This window comes from Hemicordylus capensis, chromosome 1, assembly GCF_027244095.1.
Source record: "Hemicordylus capensis ecotype Gifberg chromosome 1, rHemCap1.1.pri, whole genome shotgun sequence".
Taxonomy (NCBI): Eukaryota; Metazoa; Chordata; class Lepidosauria; order Squamata; family Cordylidae; genus Hemicordylus; species Hemicordylus capensis.
Genome location: NC_069657.1, coordinates 268,378,526 through 268,400,742, shown reverse-complemented (window position 1 = coordinate 268,400,742; position 22,217 = coordinate 268,378,526). Strand labels below are relative to the sequence as shown.

The 22,217-nt window shown below is 42.3% G+C and overlaps 1 protein-coding gene across 4 annotated transcripts in view; it reads left to right on the top strand.

Moving 5' to 3' along the window:
- Positions 1–22,217, top strand: part of UBXN2A (UBX domain protein 2A) — a 49,537-nt gene that overhangs the window by 18,122 nt on the left and 9,198 nt on the right. For all 4 annotated transcript variants that reach the window (XM_053285508.1, XM_053285505.1, XM_053285510.1 and 1 more), the window contains 4 exons: positions 4,704–4,842; positions 17,646–17,755; positions 20,931–21,068; positions 21,746–21,904. In XM_053285508.1, coding sequence (XP_053141483.1) covers positions 4,704–4,842; positions 17,646–17,755; positions 20,931–21,068; positions 21,746–21,904 — 546 coding nt within the window. The remainder of the gene's footprint in view (positions 1–4,703; positions 4,843–17,645; positions 17,756–20,930; positions 21,069–21,745; positions 21,905–22,217) is intronic.

Sequence of the window (22,217 nt, the reverse complement as noted above, 5' to 3'; positions counted from 1 at the left end):
GTAGTGTCTTTCCATTAAATGTTCTCTCCTGCCCCATGTCTCCTTCCCCAGATGTATCTTGTCTCAAGTTCAAAGCAGGCATTGCATGCAATACCGGGAGGATTTTATTGTATCATAGCTAGAAGGGCAGGCAGCAGGATGGGCAAAAGTGATCCCAGGAAAGAGGGGCTTGGCTCAGTTGCGGGTGGAGATTTGCCATGGCAGCTACAGTGATGGGAACGTTAGGAGGGGAGATTAACTTGGAAATAATCCTGCTTGGGAGAGAGCTTGTGCATAGTTGTAAAAGGGAAGAGAAGTTCTTAATGTGTATAAGAATAGTTACAGTTTGGGGAGCGAAGGAAAGGGTTTTGGGGACTGGAACACTGGATGAGTGATGAGGTTTTGGACTGTATCTGAGGACTTGTGGGCAGATCCAGAGGAGGTGCAGTGAGGCCCAGAAGTTCTGCCCGCCTGCTGACATGTTACTCATAATGATACCTGGAGCTTTCACAGGCTTTTCCGCAGGTTTTCTGCGAGGCTTTACTGTGAGTTCAAAGTTGCCTCAAAAAATGGATGCAAAAAGTGGATTTTTGTACCCTGGATAGAAATCGGGCTATACTCTAATGTGCAATGAAAAACCCGAATCGTGTGTGAGGTGCTTCCCGATAGCTTGCAGGGACTTTGGGGTAAATTTGGTCAGTATGTGAATGCATATAGAGGAGATGCGAACTAAGCCGGGTGTGAAAAACTTCCTGGCCAGGGGAAAAACACTGGCTTTAGAAGGACTCTGCTATCCTGTTCTACCAGCACTTTTAAATGTATGGACTATCCTGGCAGTAATGTTAGGCACAAGCTGCCCTTGCTGAAGCAAGGTCTTCATCATTACTCCTTTGATACGTCCATTAGGTAGGGGTGTGTGTATGTGTGTAGCCTTAAATGCAGAGCCTTAAATGTTTTTCAGACTAATATGTTTCCTGTTCATAGTTTCCTTCTCTTTTGAAGGACACAGCTGTCACAACTGCAGGCTAAAGCAACTGTTATGGTTTCTATAGTCTCACAATATTAAGCCTTCTTTATTATAACAAAATTCAAGGTTGTTTCTATTAAAGAACGAAACTACTCCTTGCTGAAGATCTGTTTCACAAAGGAAATATTTTTCTTCAAAATTGTTGAACATGTTTTCCTTTAACTGCATCCTAGGAGCAGCAAATATTATCTTACAGTGTAATGCTATTCATATTTACACACAAATCACACTGTTCCATGGAGCTTACTCCCAGGAACATGTGCCTGGGATTTCAGCCTTAGTGTTTGTATGGTTGCAAGTTAAAAAAAAATACTGCTTGCTTAAAAAAAAAAAAAAAAAGCTTGCTTTGTTTTAAATTTGGGAAGTTTGGGGATAATATCTACTTCTCTCTCTCTCTCTCTCTCACTCTCTCTGTGCTAATTGCTTAAACAAGTGCTATTAGTTGAACTCTTCATTTGAGTGAGTAAATGTTCCTAAAAGTGTCCTAGGTCTGAAAACTTGAATGATAAAAGTTTTTGTAGAACAGTGCATTTCTTTTGCTTACAGCAAAACCTATCTAATCTGCTTGTATGATGGGAATCTTTGTTCATGTATGCAGTATCAAATGTACTCTTCAAAGAGATATCTTCATATCTAGATATTTATTTCACATGTTTAAGATCAGTATTAAAGTACTCTTGAACAGTATTTCTCAGCCACTGGTTCATGGACTGGTGCCAGTCCCGGGCACTGTAGCCAGCCGCTCTACATCAGTTTAGGAAGATAGCCAGCTGGTCCCTGGTGGAACCCCTCTTACTTTAGGAAATTGGGGTTTGGGTTCAAGCCTCTTTCTCTCTATTTATATATCTGTATATTTTGGGACAGTATATTTTCCAGTGGTTGCAAGAAAGAGAACAAAAACATCATTACTTATGCCAAACTCAAGTGTTTATAAGCATTTGCATTCGTTTTCTTTGTAGAACCAAATCTGTCAAGCATGCATAGAGGTAAACTTAAAATACCCAATTACAAATTAATAGAAAATCATAAAACGTACATACAATATCATCATAGGGCCACTAAATAAAACCCAAACCAAACCCTAGTCTCTTTCTTCTAAAGGAACTATCCCAACAGTACTCCTGCATAGCCCATACTATAGTTCAGTGCTCAGGCTGCTGAGAGCTCGAGTGAGCTCTCAGCTCGTCATTTCAGGCAGCATCGGCTGCCTGATAGGTCGTTTTCCCCCTTTCTCTCCCTCCAGAGAGGGAGAGAAAGGGAAAAACGTTCTATTGGGCAGTCTGCGCTGCCTGAAATAACTAGCGGACAGTTTGCCCGGGCTCTCTGCGGCCCGTGCGTGGGAGGAGGGAATTTGCTCTGGGCTCCTCCGGAGCCCAAGTCACGCCCCCGTGCGTGTGATGTCATGCGCACAGGCATACGTGGAGGGGGCCGCCGAGCGGGGCTGGACCCAGGCCGCCGCTTGGCTGGCTCCATCCCTGCAACAGTACTCCTGCGTAGTCCATACTATAGTTCAGTGCTCCTGCGTAGTCCCAAAGTCCCATGGGTGAGCAGCCGAAATGACGACCTGGTGCAATGAGGGCAGGTTGGCCCATCCAGAATATCAAACCAGCGTGCAAATCATGCCCCCAAAAGAACTGCTATATATAAGCAAATTAATAAAAGAATAGAAGAGCTCCAACTCTCTCTTTCCTTCTCTGCTCAGAAGCTTTCTGCTGGGCTTGAAAACTCTAGAAGATTCTAAGGGCCTTCTGAGCATGCTCCACAATCCATTAAGAAGGGGGAGGAGAGATCATGCACCCTTTAGTTGCCAATTCAGGAAACCTACCAATAGTACTAGTGGTAATGGTGGGGGATACACTGGCATCAAAAAGATGGAGAAATACTGCTTAGAACTTCTATAAATGTGTCTGCAATCCTCAGTGATGCCCAATTATATGTTAGCTCAAGTTCTAAGCTAGGGGTAATATTTATTTATCATATTTCTGTACCACATGATATAGACCTCTCTAGGCGGTATCCAAAGTTAAAACATAACAAATGTAAAACCAATACAAAATGGTTCAAATTCATAGAACAGATACAATCTCATGAATAAAAATATTTAAATCTAAATTTCAGTTAAAAGCTTGGGAAAACAAGAATGTCTTGAGGGTCTTTCTAAAAGCAAGCAGAGAAGGTGATGTACTTATTTCAACTGGGAGTGTATTCCTGAGCCCTGGGGTAGCTACAGAGAAGGCCCGCCACCAAACGAGCCAGCGGCAACCATAACTGGGCCTCTCCAGATGATCTTAATAGATGACAGGGCTCATGACAGAGAAGGCACTCTCTTAAGTACCCTGAACCCAAATATGATGGCAGTGGTGGCTATCTGTACTTATTAATCACTATAGATACCATAATTTCATGAATATAACCTGCACATGAGTATAACCTGCACATGAGTATAACTTGCAGCTCATTGTGTAAAAAACCTTGTATTACCCACACTTGGAAGCCTCCACAGAGGCTTCAGCAGAAGATTAAAGGACCTATTGTACTTTGATTTACAATATGCTGCACAATAAAGGGATCTTTCTAACACGGTGCTCCTTGTAATAATTCTAATGTAAATGGGGATTAAACCCAGCTGTTCCTTATGTTGTATACCCTGTACCTACTTAATTCCCTGCACCTTTCCCTTCCCGGGATGCAAAAACATGTATGCCCCACGGGGTATATTGACAAACATATTGTAGTACAAATTTCTACAAAGCATTCCAAAGCCTCGGGGCAGCAACGGAAAAGGTCCATCCCTGAGTAGCCACCAGATGAGCTGTTGGCAAATGCAGACGGACCTCTCCTGATGATCTCAATGGGCAGTGGGGTTCATAACGAAGAAGACGTTCTCTTAAATACCCAGGGCCCAAGCTGTTTAGGGCTTTATAGGTTATAACTAACACCTTCTATTTTGCCTGGAAACATATCGGCAGCCAGTGTAACTCCTTCAATACAGGAGTAATATGGTCTCTCCTAGATGACCCAGAGACCAGCCTGGCTGCTGCATTCTGGACCAACTGTAGTTTCCGGACTATGTACGAGGGCAGCCCCACATAAAGCTCATTACAGTAATCCAGTCTGGAGGTTACCAGCAGATGTACCACTGTTTTGAGGTCATCTATCTCAAGAAACGGACGCAGCTGGCGTATCAGCCGAAGCTGATAGAAGGCACCTCTGGCCAGTGCCTCAACCTGGGACATTTGGGTGTACTCTTGTTCTTAATAATGCTTAATAAGGCACGATACTGCAGATTGAGCCAGTTGTGAAAGAGGTTTTTCATAGCTGGCTTTATCTGCAAGAGTAATATCTTATTAAATACTGTTAAGAACAAGAGTATACCCAATGCCATTCTGGAGCATTTTGCAACTGTTAGTAACAAGAATCACAAGTAATTCTGTTTTAATTGTTTTAATGTTTTTAGAATATCGTGTTTTTAAATTGCTGTTTTTTTGGTTTTTTTGTTTTTAACTAATGTTTTATCTTTGTTTTTATCTGGTTGTAAACCTCCCAGAGACGCAAGTTTTGGGCGGTATAAAAATATGTTAAATAAATAAATAATAAGTATGGCTGGTCTAGATTTAATTGAACTGACCATTAGTTGTGAAATTTACCTCAAATAATGGGCCATTTATACATCATTAGTTTATATTTTATTTTACAGGGTTTGCAGGCCAAGAACTGATGACCAGATCCATAATGGTACAGAGCAGAAAGCTTGTGATATTTTAGTTGACAGCCTTTTTGAAGAAGCTCAGAAAGTTGGAGCTATATGCACACAAGAGGCTAAAGCTAAAAGTCAAGTAAGTGGTTTAGTTTTGTAAGATAGAGTAATTAAAAATATAAATCTGTAAATGATATTTTTATTTACGTAAAAGTACTTTCGAAACATATTCTCCTCCCCTTCCTCAGGGGAGGGCATCGGAAATGTGCAACTCGTGGGGACATATTTTCAGGTGGCACAGAGGGCTTCCTGGGGAAAGGGAGCGTGTAAAAAAAATGCTGCTTGCAACTGGCGGAAGGTTACCATTTACATTTCTAACCTTAGTGTCATCATTGTCTTAATGACGGTGGTGAAGGAGAGATGATGGTTTGTTTAGGTTTATGCATGTGTGATCACTGAAGAAAAGATTATTCTGCTATACCTGTGGTAAAATACAGAGTATTTCGTTTTGAGTCTGATTTACCTAATAGGAATTGGAACATCTTTGCTTTCAAACTTAGAATTCCTCCCCCCACCCCGTGTTTTTTGAACTAGTCATATTTATAATTCTAGACTTTTTAAGTCCACACCTCTACCGGCCACAGTAAGCCTACTTTAGTCAAAGGGTGGCACAGTGGTGAAGACTGAATTTCTTTAACTTAGCCCAGAGACTGGTATCCAAAACCAACAAATATTTAGAGAGTGAATGAATAAATAAATAAATAAGATGGATCCCTGTCCCTGAAGGGCTCACAACCTAAAAAGAAATATGATAGACAGCAGCAACAGTCACTGGAGGTACTGTCCTCGGGGTGGGTAGGGCCAGTTACTCTCCCCCTGCTCAATAAAAAGCATCCCCACGTTAAAAAGGTGCCTCTTTGCCCAGTTAGCAGGGGTAAGGGCCTTTCCAGACAAAGATGTATTCCAACATGGCCGCTGATTCTTATGGGCAATGTTGCAGGCAATCCAGATGATGCTTTGCCCACTACATGACTTCTTTTTGCAAACTGCTTGACAGCTTGTAAGATACCATTGTCTTTCCATTATTACATTTTTTCTAACTTGAATGTGGAAGGGAACATTCTGCATGATGGATCACAGCGCAACTTGTAGAGAAGTGGTCACCTGCATAAGTGGTGACTTCAGAGGTGCTCTTACCCCTGGACTCTGGAGCCGAAGTCCAAGGCCTCCACAGCCCCTGGGGCCCCCCAAATCCTCTTTAGTCTGTCCTGGGCAGTGTGATTGCCCAGCAAAGCACAATGATGCTTAATCTGCAGGGGAGGGAGGCCTCCAATGGCCCCTAGGTCCAGGCTCCAAAATTACCTAGGTGTACCTCTGGGTGACCTTTTGGAGGGTTGGATCCCAAGGGTACACCCCCACATGTTCCCTCAGTTCCACAACTGAGTTCGCTTTCCTCCAGTGCAATTCTTTATTAAAAAAACAAAAACAGAAAACTCTCAAAGCCAATGGATTTTTTTCTTTTTACAATCTTTCAGCCCCCTTTTATTATATTTTTCAAATTTTTATTGATGATGTTGCACTACAGCACTCTTCTTTAGCCTTTAAGAAAAGGGAGTTTTCTCCACTCCCCCTACTTAGTTTGTGCCGCCTAGCATCTTGCCTGTTGCCTTTCTGTCCTGCAAATGGATGTTACTGTTGTGCTTGATTCAGTGTTGCAAAGAACTAGAAGCCACTTCAAAGCACAGGTCTGTCACTCACCTGATTTTCATCTGTTGTCACAAGAAATAAACTAGTTAAAACCATTTTAGTGACTTCCCATTATAGCCTATGGCTGAAGCATTGAGAATAGAAAGCTGAATGTGGCAGCAGCAGGAGGTTGCAATGCCTTTCTGCTTGGGTCAACTTATTGTTTTGAATTATTGGAAAGAAGAGTCCTGCTCCCTTCCTTGCTGCTTAGTTTTTAGTTAGGCTTGATACAGGTATGTGTCTTGGGTTGAACAGAGATGGGGAGGTGGGGTATGACCATGGGGCAGCTATACCAGTGGTGGTGGGTAATTGACAAAGACATGGCATTGGTAGGCCAGCGGGTCATTATAGGGGAAGGGAATTCAGGAATTTAATTGCTGTTGCCCCTTCCAGCAGGCCTACAACCTCTTTGACCTTGGAGAGCAATGCCAACCACCCACAGAACCTCACCTTATTACTCTGTAATGCCAGGTTGGTTCACAATAAATCTCAGATAATGCATGACTTGATCATGGATGAAGGAGCTGACTTGGTATGTATCACAGAGACCTGGTCAGGAGAGGCTAGTGGTTCGGTTTGGTCCCAGCTTCTCCCAGAGGGTTACTCCGTGGTGGAGCAGGTGAGAGGATGTGGCAGGGAGGTGGGGTGGCTGTGGTCCCTAAGAATACTATCTCCCTTCGCAGGATCCCTGTAAGGGATTTGGCCTATATTGAGTGTGTGTACCTAAGTCTAGGGGCCAGGGATAAATTGGGACTTCTGCTGGTGTATCACCCCGCTGCCCAGTGGAGTCCCTATTTGAGCTGATGGACCTGGTTGTTGAGTTGGCATTGGAGTGGCGCAGGTTGTTGTTGGGGGCCTTCATTTTGGGACCAGCTTGTTGGGAGCAGCTCAAGAGTTCATTGCGGCCATGATGACTGTGGGCCTATCCCAATTGGTCTCTGGACCGACACATGATGCTGATCACATTCTCAATTTAGTCTTTTGCTCTGATCAGGGTGGTGTTCCATAGGTGGGGACTCGTGCCATCTCCCCATTGTCATGGACGGATCACCATCTGGTTAAGGTAGTAGTTACAGCCTCGGCCCACCTCAGCAGGGGTGAAGGACCTATTAGGTTGGTCTGCCCGAGGAGATTATCAGATCCAATAGGATTCCAAGAAGCCTTGGAAGGGTTTAAGGTTGGCTCTGCTAGTGATTCTGTTGACGCTCTGGTGGAAACATGGAATAATGAACTCACTAGAGCGGTAGACGCAATCGATCCTAAGCATCCTCTCTGACCTGCTTTAAAGACAGCCCCGTGGTATTCGGGTGAGTTACCGGAGCTGAAGTGGTGAGGTAGACAACTAGAGCGCAAGTGGAGAAAGTCTCGGCGTGAGTCTGATCGGGTACAACACAGAGCACACTTGAAGATCTATGCTCTGGTAGTACGGGCAGCGAAGAAGCAGTTCTTTTCTGTCCACATTGCTTCCACAAACTCGGGTCCAGCTGAGTTGTCTAGGGTTGTGAGGGGGCAAGTATGTACCCCCTCCCCCTTGAATTTAAACTTGGAGCCATCAGTTACTTGCTGTGACATTTTTAACAACTTTTTTGCGGATAAAATTTCTCACATTCGGGCTGAGCTGGATTCCACGGTTATTGCAGAGTCTACTGTTGGATCATTTTCAGTTTGTGACTCCTGAGGAAGTGGACAAACTGCTTTGGACTGTGCGCCCTACAACTTATTACCTTGACCCTTGCCCAACTTGGCTTATATCATCTGATAATTATATTATCAGAGAGGATTTGGTAAATATTATAAATGCTTCTCTGAAGGAGGGCAGATGCCTCCTTGTCTTAAGGAAGCTATTATTATACCACTTTTGAAGCAACCAGTTAGCTAATGACAGACCTGTTTCTAACCTTCCATGGTTGGGCAAGGTGATTGAGCGGGTGGTGGCTTCTCAGCTCCAGGCAGTTTTGGATGATGCAGATTATCTAGACCCATTTCAAACTGACTTTCATGTGGGCTATAGGATCGAGACTGCGTTGGTTAGCCTGATGGATGATCTCCTACTGGCTATCGACAGAGGGAGTGTGACACAGCTGATTCTCTTTTATCTCTGTGGCTTTCATACCATTGAGGAGAGCTGGTCTTGTGGTAGCAAGCATGACTTGTCCCCTTAGTTAAGCAAGGTCCATCCTGGTTGCATATGAATGGGAGACTGAATGTGTGAGCACTGTAAGTTATTCTCCTCAGGGGATGGAGCTACTCTGGGAAGAGCAGAAGGTTTCAAGTTCCTTCCCTGACTTCTCCAAGAGAGGGCTGAGAGAGATTCTTGCCAGCAACTTTTGAGAAGCCGTTGCCCGTCTGTGAAGACAGTACTGAGCTAGATAGACCAGTGGTCTGACTCAGTATGTGGCAGCTTCCTATGTTCCTATGTATCCCTCTGGACTGCCTGAGAGAGGTGGGATTGGGTGGCACTGTTTTACAATAGTTCTGCTCTTACCTTGCTGGTAGATTTCAGATGGTGTCACTTGGAGACTGTTGCTCTGCAAAGCAAGAACTGAAGTATGGAGTTCCACAAGGGTCCCTACTGTCTCCAATGCTCTTTAACATCTACATGAAACCACTAAGAGAGATCATCAGGAAGTTTGGTGCTGGGTGTTACTAATATGCTGATGACACCCAGATTTACTTCTCCATGTCGACCTCATCAGGAAATGGAGTATCTTCCCTAAATGCCTGCTTGGAGGCGGTAATGGGCTAGATAACAAACTAAAGTTGAATCCGGATAAGATGGAAGTACTGACTGTGGGGAGTCGGGACTCGAGAAATTGTTTGGATCTGCCTGTTCTGGATGGGGTTACACTCCCCCTGTAAGACCAAGTATGTAGCTTGGGAGTGCTCTTGGAACCAAAGCTCTCCCTGGTTTCTCAGGTTGAGGCGGTGGCCAGGAGCACTTTTTATCAGCTACGGTTGATACGTCAGCTACGTCAATTTCTAGAAGTGAATGACCTTAAAACAATGGTACATATGCTTGCTGGTAATCTACAGACTTGACTACTATAATGTGCTCTATGTGGGGCTGCCTTTGTACATAGTCCCGAAACTACAATTGCTACAGAATGCGGCAGCCAGATTGGTCTCTGGGACAACACAAAGGGACCACTGGTTTTGAAAGAACTGCACTGGCTGCTGATATGTTTCCAGGTGAAATAGAAAGTGCTGGTTTTTACCTGTAAAGCCCTTAACGGCTTTGGACCAGGCTATTTAAGAGAGCAGCTCCCTTGTCATGAACCCTCCTGCCTTTTACGATCTTCTGGAGAGGTCTGGTTACGGTTGCCACCAGCTCGTCTGGTAGCAACTCAGGACCAAGCTTTCTCTGTGGCTTTCCAAGGGCTTTGGAATATGCTCCCTGTTGAAATAAGAGCATCTCCTTCTCTGTTTGTTTTCAGGAAGACCCTCAAGATGTTCCTTTTCTCGCAAGCTTTTAGTTAGAATTTTAATAATTTGTTTTATGTTGTTTTTGTCGTGTTTTATATATTTTAACCTGTCATTTTAATGTTGGAATTTGTACACCGCCTAGAGATTGACATATCTGGCAGTATAAAAATATGATTAATAAGAAATAAATAAATAAATAAATAAATACTAGAAAGGAGGAATTTGTGGTTTCAACAGTAGAAGAGTTGCATGTTTCCTCAGAAGTAAGCCCAAGTGAGTTCAGTGGGACTTACTTCCAGGAATGTGTGCATAAGATTGCAGTCATGTAACTAATGGGGGATGGTCAGATAGGAGTAAAAGGGAATGATTCCATGGAATGAATTCAGATACAAAGTCCAGCAAGAACAAGGAGTCACTGAATCTCAATCAAACATGCTTTCTTTGAATGCAAGCATCAGAGCAATTTAAGAAGTGGTAAAGGTGGAGTTAATGCTTAACCGCTTTGGGGTTATCTTTTTAACGAAAGGCGGTATATAAATGCAAAAATAAATAAAATAAATAAAATAAAGAAGAGAAGTGTGGTATTGTGCAACACTAAAATGTAAATACAAAAGGAACATCCGTTGTCTTAGCATGCACATATTAAGCGCTTTAGGGGGCAGTGAAAGTGGGACTGCAATCCCCAAAGTACACCTTGGTGCGGACAAAAAATAGCAGGACGAAGTAGGTGTGGATACCCTGCAGTTTACTGTGGGAGCTCACAGAAGCTCCCTCTAAAAACCCTTCAGCCAGGAAATCCTGTTAAACAGAGGAAGGTGTGCAGCCTTTGTCTTCTGGCACAGCAAGTTTTCTCAATGAAAGGTCGACACTTGAATGTAGGGATGTGCTGAAATGTAATTCGGCTATCCGAATCGTGGGCACCTCCTTTTAAAATGAAGGGCTTACACAGCCTCTTTAAAGTGGAGGAGAGCAGGTTTGTACCTGCTCCTCTTCCTCTCACTGCCATTGCCGCCATCCCAGTGTTTCCCCCAGCTATGCCCACCTGCTGACTGAGCATCTCCCAGCTGAAGCTGAAACCAAGCTTCCCCAATTGAGAAATTGACCTGCTAAACTGGTGTCACTGAGAAAGCAAGCTGAAGAGACTTGAGGATAGAAAATGCTTTTTAAAGAAAGATATTTGTGTTTCAGCCTCAAGGTTGACTCAGCCTTCCATCCTTCCGAGGTCGGTAAAATGAGTACCCAGAATGTTGGGGGGGCAATATGCTAAATCATTGTAAACCGCTTAGAGAGCTTCTAGCTATAGAGCGGTATATAAATGTAAGTGCTATTGCTATTGCTATTGCTATACAGCACTGTGGCAGTGATTTAAAAGTAATCCTACAAATCCTATTGTAGTCATGCTTTAGGAACATTTGTACTGCTTTTATACACTGCAAACTGTTCTACATCATACATACATAGTAACAAAGCAAAACAACCGTTCCTCAAAGAAATCCTGAATGTAGTGTTTACATAGTGCTTCAGAGCACTTGAGTGCTGCTCTGAGTGCTGAGGTGTTCTTTTTCCCTAATTGGCTGGAAACGGCTAAAATCATGGCTGCACATAGCGCTTAATATATCTGTTATATATTTAAGAGTTTGTGCAAAATAGTCATACTTCCCTGATAACCTACAGATAACCAAATGTTATATACACAATCCTGCCACTTAAATTAGCTGAATGCACTACTTTTTACACCGGAATATGCTGGGGGAAAGGTTTAACATCTCTTCTCTTATTTTTTTTTTTAAAGAAGAAATTCTTGATATAATCGCCATATCTTAACTGTTCTATATAGATTTTTAACACTCAATCAGATCAGTAACTTGAAAACAGCGGAATGTCCAAAGGAGGCAGAAAATCTTAGATTCAAATTTACCACATATGGTGGTATTTCAATAAAATGAATGTTTCAAGCTGAATTCCTACACATTTCAACTGTTCTTTTACTTTTTGCAAGCATGTTAATAAAAAAATTTTTCTATTACATATATTTAATTTCTTGAACTTTTCTGTAAGTGTAATCTACATAAAATGACTTTGCCCAGTCAATGACAGGCCTCACCTAATAGAAGTATTGCCCATAAAAATTCGCAAGTGCCAATCCCCATGGGCAAGATTGTATGTTTACTCAGAAGTAAGTCCAATTTGGTTCAATGGAACTTATTTACTAAAAAATGTGCATAGGACTAGAGGCTTCAGTCCACAAATTTGATTTAAACAACTCTCATGTCTCAAATTCTGTTTTAAAGTAGTTTCTGTTTCTGGTGGACAAATGTCCTGAATGGGCAACTAAGATGCAGGGCTGGGATCTGAAACCCGTGCTGGATTGGGGGAGGGGCAGTTTCTAATTGGCCTCTTAATGACACTTCTTTTATAACTGCTTCCCTTGTAAACATAAAACAATCTTATGAAGATTTAATAAAGACTTTATTCCAGAAAGAACTAGATTTCCTCCTTCTCCTTTCCCTCCCTTTTCTTTCTGACTCCACCCCCCTCCCCGCCACTCTCTACAGTATCCCCACTGGGACAAACTTCCAAACAACACAACACAAATTATTACTAGATAGAATTATTTCTTGTTTACACAGTCAGACAGGTGTTATTGACTGGTTTGTTTTATCCAGACATCGAGTCCTTCCCAAGGACCTGAGCTGGCTGAATTTTATCACGAATACTGTTGGTTATTATAGATATCGTCGAAGAATATAGGCTGTTCCCAGTAAAGCTGCTTTTTGTAATTGGCTGATGGTGATTTCTGTGGCCCCTGTGGTGTTGAGGTGCTCTTCAAGGTCTTTTGGAACTCCACCCAGGGCGCCAATTACCACTGGGATTATTTGGGTCTTTTTCTGCCACAGCCTTTCAATTTCAATTTGTAGATCTTTGTATTTGGTGATTTTTCTATTTCTTTTTCTTCTATTCTGCTATCCCCTGGTATTGCTATGTCGATTATTTTGACTTGTTTTTCTTTCTTCTCGACTACAGTTCTATCTGGTGTATTGTGTGGCAGATGTTTGCCTGTTTGTAGAATTATATCCCGCTCTTCCTCCAAGGAGCCCAAAGTGGTGTACTACATATTTAAGTTTCTCCTCACAACAACCCTGTGAAGTAGGTTAGGCTGAGAGAGAAGTGACTGGCCCAGAGTCACCCAGCTGGTATCATGGCTGAATGGGGATTTGAACTCGGGTCTCCCCGGTCCTAGTCCAGCACTCTAACCACTACACCACGCTGGCTCCCAACTTCCTGTTTGTTTTGTTTAAAACAAAATGTGTCCCCAACCCTTTTGTTCTACAAAGAGGGTGGGTGGGCTGGGCAGGAGAAGCATTTTGTATTTCTTGTTCCATGGCAATTTGGTTGTGCCATCTAGTTAGTGTTGTCAACTCCTGGTGACCACAGAGTCATGTGGTTTTCTTGGTAGAATACAGGAGGGGTTTACCATTGCCATCTCTCGCAAAGTATGAGATGATGCCTTTTAGCACCTTGACAATGGTGGGGGTTGCAATTTTGAAGGTTAAAATAAAACAACTGATCAAACAATCCCTCTGGCTAGAAAGTGGAGATGGGTTGATAAAAGCTGCTAGGGATGTGCACGAACCGGCAGATGGCCAGATTGGTGGAGTGGGGGTTACTTTTAAGGAGCAGGGAGGATGCTCTCATCCCCCACACACATTTCTCCCTCCCCCGGGAGCTGTGCTGAAAATCGCTGGTGCGAGGTGGCAGCGTACCCTCTTGCTGCCCCCGGCCAGTGTGCTTGCACATGTGCACCAGCCAGTTCCGGTCTGACACTGACTGGGGTGGCAAGAGGGTACACTGCCACCCCGCACCAGCAATTTTGTGCATAGCGCCAGTGGGAGAGACATGGTATGTGGCGGGCGGGGGTAAGAGCACCCTCCCTACTCCTTAAAAGTAAACTGCTGGGCCCGGTTCGTGCACATCCCTAAAAGCCACTACCATGGAACAGAAAACTATTAATTAAAAGGCTAATTCAGTAATACCATGCCTGCATCTGAAGAGGAAACAGCTGATTTTTTATTTTACATTTATTTTTACATTTTATATCCCGCTCTTCCTCCAAGGAGCTCAGAGCGGTGTACTACATACTTAAGTTTCTCCTCACAACAACCCTGTGAAGTCGGTTAGGCTGAGAGAGAAGTGACTGGCCCAGAGTCACCCAGCTAGTATCATGGCTGAATGGGGATTTGAACTCTGGTCTCCCCGGTCCTAGTCCAGCGCTCTAACCACTGCACCATGCTGGCTCCACCATTAATCCACTGATTAAAAAAGCAGTAGTCACAAAAGGTGGTGGCGTTATGTCAGCCCATACTGGGCTGGCTGGCATTACAATTTTAAGTTTTTATTGCCACAAATCAGATCTGAGAAAAGCTGGGAGGACAACATAGAAAACTTGGGAATGCAACAGGTTGGTAATGGCATGATCTGGATTCTCTTAAACTTAACTAAAGGAATGATGTGAATTCCAGAAAAAGAGACTTCATGGAAGCAACCATACTTCTATTGCAGGTGGCATGTTTGCAGGTTAGCTCATAGAGCAGACATTAAAAAACTAATTGTATGCACTACAACCCATATTTGCAAAAGTTTTAAAAGCTGCAAATGATTTATAATATTAATAATCAATATTTATTCACCCAGGCTTTTAATTAGGTGTATGGTTTTAATACTTTTAACTTTGGGTTTTAAATGATTTTAATGTTAATGAGTTTAATGTTTAAATGACCTTAATTGTAAACTGCCCAGAGATGCAAGTTTTGGGTGGTATATAAATAAATTGTTTACAATAAATAAATAAATGCCACCCTTCTTTCATGTATTAAATAGAGTGTGTGTGTGTGTGTGTGTGTGTGTGCAGCATTTAGTCCATTTACCTGACAGGACTAATTTCGCTAACTGTGGCTGGAAAATTGAGCAACATCCAGACGTTAGTTAGTCATGACTAAGTCCCATTGAAATTATGGGACTAAGCTAAGTCATTATGGACTTCTTTCCATTGATATCAGTGGTGTTTAAATTTGACTATCTAGTTTCAAAGTTGCCCACTTCTTTTAAATGCCATTGCCATGATTGATTGATTGATTGCGCCATCAAGTCAGTGTCGACTCTTAGCGACCACATAGATAGATTCTCTCCGAGATTATCTGTCTTCAACATGGTCTTTAAGGTCTCTCAGTGGTGCATTAATTGCTGTCGTAATCGAGTCCATCCTTGCTGCTGGTTGTCCTCTTCTTCTCTTGCCTTCAACTTTCCCCAGCATTATGGACTTCTCAAGGGAGCTGAATCTTTGCATAATGTGTCCTAAGTATGATAGTTTGAGCCTGATCATTTGTGCCTCGAGTGAACATTCTGGACTGATTTGTTCTATGATCCATTTGTTTGTTTTCCTGGCTGTCCATGGTATCCTCAAAAGTCTTCTCCAGCATCAAAGTTCAAAAGCATTAATGTTTTTTCTATCTTGCTTCTTCAAAGTCCAGCTTTCGCATCCATAGTGTCACAGGAAAAACCATTGTCTGAACGATTCTAATCTTTGTAGGTATAGACACGTCATGACATCGAAATATCCTTTCCAAGGCCTTCAGTGCAACCCTACCAAGTGCTAGTCTGTGGCATATTTCTTGACTGCTGGATCCTTTACTGTTAATGGCTGATTCTAAAAGGCAGAAGCTATCCACCATTTCAATGTCTTCATTGTCAGTTTTGAGAATGGTTGCTGTACCTGTTGTCATTAGTTTAGTCTTCTTGACATTTAGTCATAGTCCCATTTTTTCACTGTGCTCTTTGACTTTCATTACTAGAGCTTGCAGATCATCTACATTCTCAGCTGAGTGGTGTCATGAGCATGGCGCAGGTTATTGATGTTTCTTCCTGCAACTTTAAAGCCACGCTCATCATCTTCCAGTCCAGCTTCTCTCAGTATATGTTGAGCATATAAATTGAATTAATAGTTGTGAGTAAAATGATCTTCTCAATTTTAGTAAATCCATTGAACTTTAAGATAACTGGGTAAAGTATTCAAATACATTTGCTGGGACAGTTAAGTAATATTTCCACTTAACCTATTCTGTTCTTTCATGTGATGTGATTTAGAGTTTCTTGTATTCTTGGTGCATCAATCAGCTAGATAATCTGAAGGGAGCCTTGTGCTGCAATGAACATACTCTAGATTTTGGGCCTCAAAACTAATAAGCCTGGTTTGGGGCCTGATGGTACACACATATGCTACTTGTTTGTTTATATGGACTACATTATATGAGTATGAAGTAAACATCTTATATATGTGCAACCCAGCTTCTAGTTAATTATTTAAGTGCAACATGAAGGGCACATCTATACCACTTTTTAATAATCATGCCTTCACCACCAGGGAGTGGGCTGCTAGGGATCATGGGCAAAAACATTCTCCATGTCCCAGCACACTGCAGTTACCTGGATTTTTTTTGGGGGGGGGAAAGAAACTATGACCATCACACTGACAAAACAGTATAAATTGGTATGGTAGATATATGCCTTGAATTTCACCCAAGTGAAATGATGCACTGCAGGGATAAAAGTTTATGAAAGTCCCTCATGATGTATTTCTAATCCAAAATTCAATGCTGAACATGTTGTCCCCTGGCAATATTTTAATGAGGTCCACTTAGAGTCTGATTTGTCTGTCCAAAACCTATGTGTGCTGCAAACGCTGTGTTCTCACAGTCGCAAAGATCTCTGTTACAAAGTTAGTCAGGATCAGCGAGCCCCATGGGGCTGACTGGGAGAACACAGAATTTCAGGGCAAATTAACCTGGTCATACCTCTTCGGTTAATCAGTATTTAGCTAGGATAGCTAATCAAGATTCAGTACTAAAATACACATGGGCTTGACAATACTGACTTGGAAGGACCAATGGTCTGACTCAGTGGAAGGCAGCTTCATTTATTCATATGATATTTCTTTGCACACAATATATTATTGTATAAGGCGATCAGTGTCTGTGTAATATCTTGTATATAAATATGTCCAGAACACTTTGTAGTAATATTTCTGTCTGGCACTCTCAAGAGTTCAAAGCACTGCATGTGTATCATCTCCTTGTAATATTTCTAACAACCCTACAAGGTAGGTCAGTATTTTTATCCCTATATTGCGGATGGGGGGTGCTGAGGTTGAGAGGGAAAAGCCGAAGCCAGAGATGAGATCTGAACTTGCAGTTTTCTGTAGCTCAGTCTCCTGCTGCTTTGCTATACCAGCTCTTGCTTCAGTAAGACCCATATTGTGGAAAAGTAAAGTGTGCCATCAAGTCGATGTCGACTCCTGGCGCTCATAGAGCCCTGTGGTTTTCTGTGGCAGAATACAGGAGGGGTTTACAATTGCCGCCTCCTGCACAGTATGAGATGATGCCTTTCAGCATCTTCCTATATCGCTGCTGCCTGATATAGTACCAGTGGGGATTCGAACTGGCAACCTTCTGCTTGTTAGTCAAGCATTTCTCTGCTGTGCCACTTAAAGTGGGCTTGTGAAGAAGTCCATAGGGCAAAATTGAAGCCAGGGATACCCAGGAACTCAACTCCTTCCTTATTGTTGACAGCACTTGCAAAGAGTGACCTTGGTCAGTGGCCACAAAGCCAGTGTTACTAGTGGCTTATTCACTGTCATGCCCTGCATCCTTCACTTAAGTGATATGGATCTGATACTTGATAGTTAGAGAAATGATGCTCATTTGTGTTCTCGCTTCACAGGCTGATACGACTATTAAATTATGGAAAAATGGATTCACAGTGAATGATGGTGAACTCCGAAGCTACACAGACGTTGCAAACCAACGATTCTTGGACTTGATTAAAAAAGGGCAAGTCGCTTTGTGTCCTGAACCAGGCTGCGCTAATGCTGCTTAGACATTGCTTCGCTTCCACTCTATGTGCCATATCAACTTCTGGCTTGGCATTGCTTGAACCCAAATGTACCAGTACTGTGAACTGACATCACAGTTACTATGCTAATATAACAGCACTACATAACTTTTTTATTTCACTTATTTGAGGAAAATACTGATCTGCTGCCTGTCTCCTTGACAATAGGCCTCTAAGGCAGCTAACAATAAAATAAAATTAAAACAATCAACATAAGAGGCAATAAAAATAATAAAACCTAATCATATGGTATCTGTCACCAGCTGCCTGTTAATGCTGTAAAACATAACATTTGGTAGCACTTGGGTGCCATGTTGTCACAACCTTTGCTCTCGAGTCATCCAAGCCAAAACCCTTGTTCTAAATTGCTTGCTTTTATGCACTTACAACATATAGGCAGAGAATCATCTAGCTCAGTGTTTCTCAATGTCTTTGGAGTCGTGGACCAGGACATTCTTCGTGCGCAGTTTCCTGGATCAGCAATTAGTAAAGGGGTTGCCCCCCCTCGTCCCCACCACCAGGCACCCTCCCAAAAACAATTTGGGGCTGGTAGGGGCTGCCGCCACTGGGAGCTCTCCGGGGCTCATTTCTAGTCAGGCAGCCCTCGCCACTGGTTAACGTTCATTTCAAGGAAGTGAAATGGCCATTCTCCAGCAGCGAGGGATGCCTGACTAGAAATGAGCTCCGGAGAGCTCCCAGGGGCGGCATCCCCTGCTTGCCCAAAATTGTTTGGGGGAGGGGGGTTAAATTCCTTATGGACCTGTACTCAACACCTCACAGACCAGCACTGGTCAGCATACAGGCGGTTGAGAAACACTGATCTAGCTAATGAGCTTAAGGGTTTTCTAGAACAAATGAGTAATTTTATTTTAAGTGAGGGCACGATTTCCCTGAAAATCTGATTGAGACATTTTTAACCACCTATATATAATTTAAGTCTTTCTCTTTTATCACTCAAAATAGAGATGTGCACAAAACCAGCCAGGCTGGTTTGGTTTTGGTTCCAGGGCAGATTTTCTGCATATTTCCATGCAGAAATATTTAACTATAATCTAAAATAAATACAGTGATATTTTTAGAAGTGTTATACTCCGCCTTTCAAACAAGACAGGTTCCTGCCAAAGAAAGAAACCCCATGTTGAAAAGCCATTTAAAAACAAGGTAGTGTATAGCACCTGTTATTTCTACTAATCTGAGTTTTCCAAAGGCCTGACAGAATAAATAAGTCCTCCTTATCCTCAAGCCATAGAGAAACTGCCTCATACTCATTTATTTCAGCAATATGCCCTAGAATTGCAGAGCAATCGCAAATAATATTCAGAAACAGGATCCATCAGCAATCCTGTTCAGGCATTACTAGTGTGAGCATGCCAGCAAGTCGCACCCTGCACCTTTGTGCTCTGTATCCACGTTTTCTACAAGTACAAGATCTCGTATGGGAGAATAATTCTCCCTGGGTACAATGCTTGTTATGGATACAGAGCATGGATACAGAGCATATTAGCACAAGGCCTGCGTAAACTCTGTACCTAGGTACGTAATACCTGAACAGTGTTTAAAAATTGCCCAGATCTGCTTAATGTACTTTCATTTTTTTGACACCAGACTAAAGTGGTTTTATTTCAGGTAGCTTTTGTAGTTGTTCAAGTATTCTATTGCTGTATAAGTTTTGTTCTATTTTTGACTTACTGCAAATGTGGTTTTCAGTGTAGTCTATTTTAGCCAGCTAGGCCCGAAAGGCAGGGTAGAAATTCTTAAAATATAAGGAGAATACCTTGCGTTAGTTCAATGGATACTTATTTTGAGAGCTGTACTAGATAGCCACCTAATGGCACAGCAGGGAAGCAACTTGGCTAGGGAGCAAGAGGTTGTTGGTTCGAATACCTGCTAGTATGTTTCCTAGACTATGGGAAACACCTATATCGGGCAGCAGCAATATAGGAAGGTGCTGAAAGGCATCATCTCATACTGCACGGGAGGAGGCAATGGTAAACCCCCTCCTGTATTCTACCAAGAAAACCACATGACTCTTTGATTGCCAGGAGTCGACACTGACTCGACAGCACAACCTTTCCTTTCCTTTACTAGATGGTATCTGACTCCATGGAGGATTAAAAAGATGTTTCTTACTATAGCCTCTAGATCAGGGATGTCAAACTGCAACCCTCCTGCTACTGACCCACAACCCTCATTATCCCTGGCAGCTGGCTATTGAGACTGGGGATGATGGGAGTTTTAGGTCAACAGTGGGAGGGCTGCAATTCGACACTCCTGTTCTGGATACTGGAGATGTTTGCAGGAGAGGACTGATGCAACTTGTATTTGGGGGGCATGCCCACATATATCAACATTTTGAGCCAAACTGTGGATAAGAGAGATTATAGATCATTCCTTTAAAACCTGTGATTGGTTGGGATATGCCAAGGGATGGCAATCAAAACAGGAGGTAGAACAGGCATGCCATTTGATTATGGCTGCAAGAGTTTTTATAGCTCAAAAAACTGAATCCGAGGTACTCTTGACTATGCACTGAGAAATTAAATGCTGATCCCTTATGTGTTTGAGATATATGTCAAATATGGAGTCTGTACATGATTCTTCCCCCCGCCCCCACCCAGTACTGGCTATGAAGAGATGACCTACCAACAATTAAATGGGTTGCCTTGAGTCAGACATGGATCTAGAGAGTTGCATTTAAGATGAGTTCTTGAGGTTTGGATAGAGATAAATGATGAGACAATCCCTGTTCATGAATATGTATATTCTATGTACAGAATGTCTTAAGGAATTTTAATGTACTTGTATAGATAATATAGTAGAATGTGTTGTCATATAATTAAATTATATTTATTATTGCTGCAAACAAATGTATCAACTTTCTCAGTTTGTCATGAATGAAACTAATTGTGATGAGTACAAAATGCCAGTTTCTGGACCAAGAGTCTGTCTACACAGCAGTAGCTGTCCAGTTCATGACAAAAGTTAACAGACAATGACTACACCTTGTGCTAATGAGGAGATAAAAATGTACAAGTGGCACTGCTGTTGGCTTTAACTGAATGTATTTTAAAAGCTCTATCTAAATGGGAGCTCTTCTCATTCTTGTTTTTAAAGGGAATTGCCTCCTGAGTTGCAGAAGATTTGTGACAAAGAGGAAGTGGATGTGAAGGTGGATGATAAGAAGGATGAAATGTATATTTTGAGGAAGCCAGTGTTCCATCCTTTTTCTGGGAAAGGATACAGATTAGGAAGGTAAGCAGTCTGGTGTCTCTGATCACTAGAATTGGTGTGGGGACAGAATGACCTTTTCCCTCCAGTCTAGCAGGTTTCTTTGTATGTTTGTTCAGTCTGTCCAGTTCGAAGGTAACTTGTGAAGGAGACACCAAAAATTTCCTTTAAAGCTTGGTTCTGTTAAGAAGGTTGCTGTTGCACCTCTGCTTGCACCAGTACAGGGTTGTCAATATTTCTGTTGGCAGCAGCAGCTCAGCAATGAAATAATGGTGTTTTACGAAGTATTAAGCTCAGGAACTCCTATAGAAACCAAACAGCCCCTTCATCCCTAAACATTCCCTTACAACTCTGCAGGGTAAAAAGTCCTTAGGATACTTCATCATCGTTCCTATTGTATTGACATTTGACAAGCTGTTAGGCTAACTTGCTGTACTCACTTGACTATTGCTAGGAGATAGATGTTGAACTTGTTGGATGATCGATCACTGAGATAAGACCCCCTATGCTGATCTTATGTTGGAGGGTGAGTGAGTGTGTATGTGCGCTTGCATGCACCCCATTTTACAGGTTTGACCCACAGGTGGGGAGGAATGCATAGTGAGGAATCGCGCACACACACACCCTCTTGAATAGGGTAACAGGTGGCCTAGAGCTGTATAGTCTTGTCTGAGTCCATTTTCTCTCCCCCCCGCCCGCAGTGCTACACCAAGAATAACTTCTAAAGTAAAAAGAGATGTTGAAGAAACTGAGAAGAAAAGACCAACTGTGGTGCTAAATGATTTGGAACCCATCACTAGTGTCCAGATCTGGTTGGCTGATGGAACAAGGATAGTACAAAAATTCAATGTTTCTCATAGGTAAGAACAGATCATATTGACACACCCTTATCTAAGCATCTTTGTCAATCTTTTCAGATTAGTGGACTGAGAAATATCTAACCATTTCCCATATTACCTTTTGCCTCAGAACTGAGAAGTATTTTTTTAAAGTGTGAAATTTAGAATAAATTAAAATGGCACAGTGCAGAATTTTGTAGTGCATGTCAGAAAACTAACACTGTTTCAGTTTGTGAACTGTTAGTATTCTGGGCTTTGAATTTCAGTTTTCCTTTTCAGCATGAGTGTCAAGTTCTATGAGAAGAAACATGGATTTCATATATGAAACTGGAAT